At 51.1% G+C, this 5,299-nt stretch overlaps 1 protein-coding gene across 1 annotated transcript; it reads right to left on the bottom strand.

Moving 5' to 3' along the window:
* Window positions 1-1,944: 1,944 nt before the first annotated feature.
* On the bottom strand, window positions 1,945-3,071 carry C23H6orf15 (chromosome 23 C6orf15 homolog). Its single transcript, XM_027524482.1, has 2 exons — window positions 3,005-3,071; window positions 1,945-2,765 (listed from the first exon to the last, which is right to left on the bottom strand). Exons 1-2 carry the CDS (start codon window positions 3,069-3,071, stop codon window positions 1,945-1,947), a joined length of 888 nt encoding a protein of 295 aa, XP_027380283.1.
* Between the last annotated feature and the right edge of the window lie 2,228 nt (window positions 3,072-5,299).

Here is a 5,299-nt window from a genome sequence, read left to right as displayed (position 1 = left end):
TCACTTCCCTATCTGGGCGTCAGTATCTCCACCTGTATAATGGGCCAGCAGTGCCAAACCAGTGGAATTGTTTTGGGGATTAGCTGGAGGGTATTGTGAAAGCATCTCATCCGGAGTCTGGCACATAGCAGGTACTCAATAAAAATTAGATGGGTTTTTGTTAATTGCATATTATACCTGAACACTCCCTGGACAGATAGTAAGAAATATTTGGTTTGAGTCACTGACTCTGTCACATGCTAGCTGTGTCACCTTGTGTAAATTGCTTAATCTCTCTGAGCCTCAGTTGCTTTATCTTGCTTACAACACCTTCCTCAGAGTTGTTAATGAAGGTTAAAGAATGGAATGTACAGGGCATTCCAGACTGAGAAGGGCTTTGTTGGGGAGATGTCAGTGAGGCTCTGGGAAGGGCACGGTAGCAGTCCAGATGCTACTGGACGGGTAGCATCTAGGAGTCTGCCTGCAGGCTTGTGGCTCAGGAATAAAGTGGAAGAAGAGAAAAAACAGGAGTCGGAGAAACTGTTGACTCAGTGTTTGCTGAGCGCTGACCTCGGTCCAGACGCTGTCCATGGTGCTGGCAGTTCCTCGGTGAACCAAACAAAGCCCCTTTCTGGCCGAGCTTGTGGGAACAGAGGAGGGGAGTGCTGACACAGAGTTTAAAAATCCCTAACAGTCCAGTGGTTAAGACTCTGTGCTTCCAATGCAAGGGGTGTGGAATCAATCTCTTATTGGGGAACTAAGGTCAGTCAAGCCATGGTGTAACCAAAAAAATAAAGAAAAGTGCAAATAGAAGTGGCTTAGAAGGAGGCAGCCAGAGGGAGGGACAGAGAGAAATGAGACCAAGCCCGAGAGAATGAACTTGGGCTTGTGGAAATGACAGGTGCTTAAATCAGAACCAGAATCGCCTGCCCCAGCACTGGGAGAAACTGAGAGTCCAGGGTGGGGAAAGGATTGAGGGAAGAGGTTGACGTGATAGAGGGTCGTGTGGTTAGTGATGGGAAGACATGGGTGGACACCAGGGATTGCAGCTTCTAGAAATCTCATCACCCCCACCAACTTCTGTTAACTTCCTTCTGTACTTTCTTAGAGTGAGCCTTCATCACCGCACTCCAACTCCTGTACAAGGATGCAGAGCTCCTGGGAAAACCAGAGGGAGGGCAGTGTGACCAAAAGAAGAAGCCATGTCATCACGTGGGGATAAAAGCATCAAACGCAGCCACAGGCGGGATTGTTGGCTCCATGTTTCTCTGTTCCTGTCCCTTCTCCCTTTCTTTCTTCTTCTATAGAGGTCTGCCCTTTGTTCAGCAAATGCCCTAAGCCCGTGATTCTTTGGGGCACAATGTACCAAGTGATGCATGTAAGGGAGGAGATCAGTGCCTCCTTCACTTCCAAGAACCGTGACTTTCTGGGAAGAAAGACAAATGCAGACTAAATGACTTTCTCTGACCCTCTGTGTCTCTGAATGAAAGGGCATTCACTCCCCACTTGGACCTCATCCTTCCCTCCTGCCACAGGTGCCATCCCAGTTAGTCCTGCTGCCCTTCCTCCCCCTTTCAGAGTCCAGGACAGTGGAGCCAGCTCTCCCACCTGGCCCAGGTGAGACCAGGAGGCCCTACCCTCAGACACCTGGGCTTTGATCTCTTGCAAAGGATGGGGATGGGAAGAGAGCATCAGGAGGACCCTGGGGGGACATGGAGATGACTAGAAAATGGGGATGGACAAAACTCCAGTTTTCACCCAGAAACAAAGACACCGAGAAGGAGTGGATTCAGTAAGTGCTGTGTTTTATTGGAGATCAGCGCAGGGAGAGCAGGGAGGCAGTGACAGTGGGGATGATGCTAGAAAACAACTGATAGGGTCTTGATTTAGCTCATGCCACAAGGGGAGGGAGCCGGACTTCCTCCTCTGACTTCTAACTGGGGTTTTCCCCGCCCTGTCACCCTCCTAACTCCACTGTGACCCAGGGTTTTGAGGACTGGGGAAGCCAGCTGGGATGCTCCAAGAGGAGCCAGGAGGACGGAGAATTCTGGGAGGAAACTGATTAATACCCGGGTATAGAGGAATATTCCCCCAGCTGGTACTTGGGTATTGATGAGTGTTACCCCAGATTCCCACAGGGTATGGCATGGGCCTTGTTCCCCATCCACTGCCAGGACCTCCACCTCCCCAGGATGTACTGGGATTCAGGGTCCCCCAGGGGTGACCAGGCAGAAGTGGCCGTCTTATTCTGTTGATGAGAGCCCAGAGTGGGGATCGGGCAAGGATGTCTCCCAGGGAGCCCAGCACATTAGGACGGAATGGCCGTCTAGACTCAGAGTCCCGGTGGAAGAGTGAGGACTCAGGTGAGGGGTCTCCGGGGTGTGCAGAGGGCCCTGCAGGCCAAGGCCTGCTGCCCACGGGGAGGGCAGCCACCCTAGAAAGGTAAGACAGTTCTCCGGGCAGCACTTCCCCGACGTGGTCCTCGACCGCAGCTGCCAGCATCGGCCAAGGGTCTTCCGAGGGCCAGGAGTCCATGGAGAGCAGCCCCCCAGAGCGGGGCCACCCCTGCACTCCAGGACCTCCTACAGGTTGAGAGCCATGCGGTGGAGAAGGATTGGGCTTCAGAGCAGCCCTGGCCAAATCATTAGGCCCAGGGGCTGGTTTGGGCTGAGGATGCTCGGCATTGGAGGGGCCGGTCAAGGGAGATGGTCCCAGCAGAGGCAAGCTGATCCCCAAGTCTCGAGGAACTTTCTCCTCCATCACACCGATGCTCCGGGCAAGGAGGCCTGGGGGAGGGGGAAGGGGAAGAGGAGGCAGCCAGTGGACCAGATGTTTGGTCCCAATGCCCTCCCCTCCCTGATTCCCTGAGCCCCTTTGTTTCAAGTCCCTTCACTTTCCCTGAGCCAGCTCTTACCTCCTCAGGGACCCAAGTGTACAGCCTCCCACCTTTACCCCTTCCCTCAATCCCAGCTCCCCTGAGGCCCCCCAGTCTGCTCCTGTCCAAGAAGTGGCACAGCCTCTCTACCTGGGAGATGAAGACAGACGAGGAGCAGCCCTAGGGGAGCCCGCTTCCCCACCACGCAGCCCTGCATCTTGCTCTGCGTCTCCCTCAGCCCCTAGACATCCAGCCCTTTATCCTGTCAGTGGGGTGGGGGACACCAAAAACAGGCTGAGCCAGTGGTTATGGAGACAATAAATCCCCACATTCCACCCTCATTTCTAATTCATTCTGTGGCAACAGGTGCCACTTGAATGACCCAGGGAAGCTAGGTGTTCCCACCCTGCTCTTTTCCTCAAGCTCCCCACCCCTTCCGAATCCAGGTGTTCTGGCTTGCGGCTCATCGCTGGTTGCCAGCCCTACTCTTCCTGGTTCCCTATGCCAAGCACATGAGGACCTTCACCCTTGGGGTCTCCATCTCTTCACTTCTTAGCAATAGAAACACTTGATTCTCTTTCTGTTTGGGATCCAGATTATGCCTTCCAGCACTTTCTCATGTATCCCCAAAGCTCCATCATCGTGACCTCGAACTGCAGGAGCTTCTGCGGTACAGAAGTGGCCCCCATCTGAGGGGCTGCTCCTAGATAAGACCCTGTGTCATGGGAAATAGACCTGGTTCCCATCCTTAAAAGATGGTGGTATATTGGCTTCCTACGGCTACTATAACAAGTAACCACAAACTGAATGTCTTACAACACAAATTTACTATCTTACAATTGTGAAGATCAGAAGTCCAGGTAGAGCCTTTCTGGAGGCCCCCAGGGGAGAATCCATTTCCCTGCATCTTCCAGCTCCTAGAGGCCACCCGGGCTCCTTGGCTCGTGGTCCACTTCCTCCATGTTCAAAGCCAGGAGTAGCAGGATCGTCTCATACTGCGTCAGTCTGACCTCCTCTTCTTCCCTCTTTAAAAATCCTTATGATTACATCGGGCCCACCCAAGTAATCCCAGATAATCTTCCTATTTTAAGGTCATCTGACTAACAACCTTAATTCCACCTGCAAACAATTTCCCTTTGCTATGTAACCTCACATACTCTAGTTTTCAGGCATCAGGACATGGACATCTTAGATGATGGGGAGGGCACCATTCTGCCTACCTCAGATGGTCAAATATGTCCACAGAATACAAGAGATACAGTGAGAAAGAGACAGCAAGAGAACAGATATTTCCCGCTAAGCAGGAGGAGGGCATTGATATGCTCTTGTCAAGTAACCAGGAGTTGATCATTGTTAAGGCTGAGTGATGAGAATACAGGGGTTCATTAACTATTTTGTCTACTCTTAAAGCTGCTTGATATTTTTACAATAAAAAGTGTCTAAATGCCTTTGTTACTCTATTGCTTGCTTCCAGGACACACCCAGACTAGGCTTCCCTTGTTGCAGGAAGTCTAAATATTAGCTGCTAGACTTTACCATTTCGCGACCCCATCGACTACAGCCCACCAGGCTCCTCTGTCCATGGGATTTTCCAGGCAAGAGTACTGGAGTGGGGTGCCATTGCCTTCTCCAAAATATTAACTGCTAGACTTTACCATTTCATCCTCATCCCCAGGCCCTGCTGGCTGACTCCTGGAAGAACTTCTTTCCAGATCTGGTCGGTGGACAGCATTGTAAGTCAACTATTTGTTGTTGTTTAGCCACTAAATAGTGTCTGACTCTGTGACCCCATGGACTGTAGCCCATCAGGCTCCTCTGTCCACGGAATTCTCCAGAGAAGAATACTGGAGTGGGTTGCCACTTCCTTCTCCAGGGTATCTTTCTGATCTTCCAGGCATTGAACTTGAGGCTCCTGCCTTTTCAGAAGGATTCTTTACCACTGAGCCACCAGGGAAACCCCAATCCTGAATAGCCTAATGTAAATATTAATAATGCTTAATTTTTTTAAACTAGGAACTATACTCCAATAAAAATTAAAAAAAAAAAGAAAAGATGCAGATCTGGCCAGTGGGTACAGGACAGTAGCCTTTTGGGGGTGACATCCATCAGTTTTACAAAACGTTTTGACCTGGATCACACCAGAAACCAGAGGTCCAGGTCAGAGGCTGCAGCCCTCCCACAGTGGCGGTCAAGGGTCTTGACTCCTGTCGTCCGCTGCAGTCCAGGTAATAGTAACCAAGGGCAACTCCACAGTGCTAACACAGACAGGACTATTCTGGAGCCCTCCTCTGTCTTCAGTCAAGCCTGCAGGTTGACTCACTGCTCCAGGTCATTTCTAATCAATATAACATATTTCTGCTGGTTCAGGAATCTCAACAACAGTCCTAAATTTGGGGCCAGCTAACACCATCCCCAACTCAATGGACATGAGTTTGAGTAAACTCC

The sequence above is a fragment of the Bos indicus x Bos taurus genome, chromosome 23 (genome assembly GCF_003369695.1).
Source record: "Bos indicus x Bos taurus breed Angus x Brahman F1 hybrid chromosome 23, Bos_hybrid_MaternalHap_v2.0, whole genome shotgun sequence".
In the NCBI taxonomy this organism is placed as follows: Eukaryota; Metazoa; Chordata; class Mammalia; order Artiodactyla; family Bovidae; genus Bos; species Bos indicus x Bos taurus.
Note: the sequence above shows the minus strand (reverse complement) of the source record. Positions and strands in the feature narration are given on the sequence as shown.

What these genes read in the sequence shown, in the direction of transcription:
- C23H6orf15 (XM_027524482.1), bottom strand. Translation starts at nt 3,071, where the DNA reads ATGCAGGGCTGCGTGGTGGGGAAGCGGGCTCCCCTAGGGCTGCTCCTC. An exon ending in CGTCTGTCTTCATCTCCCAG is followed by an intron (nt 2,766 to 3,004) that starts GTAGAGAGGCTG and finishes CCCCTCCCCCAG; the next exon opens with GCCTCCTTGCCCGGAGCATC.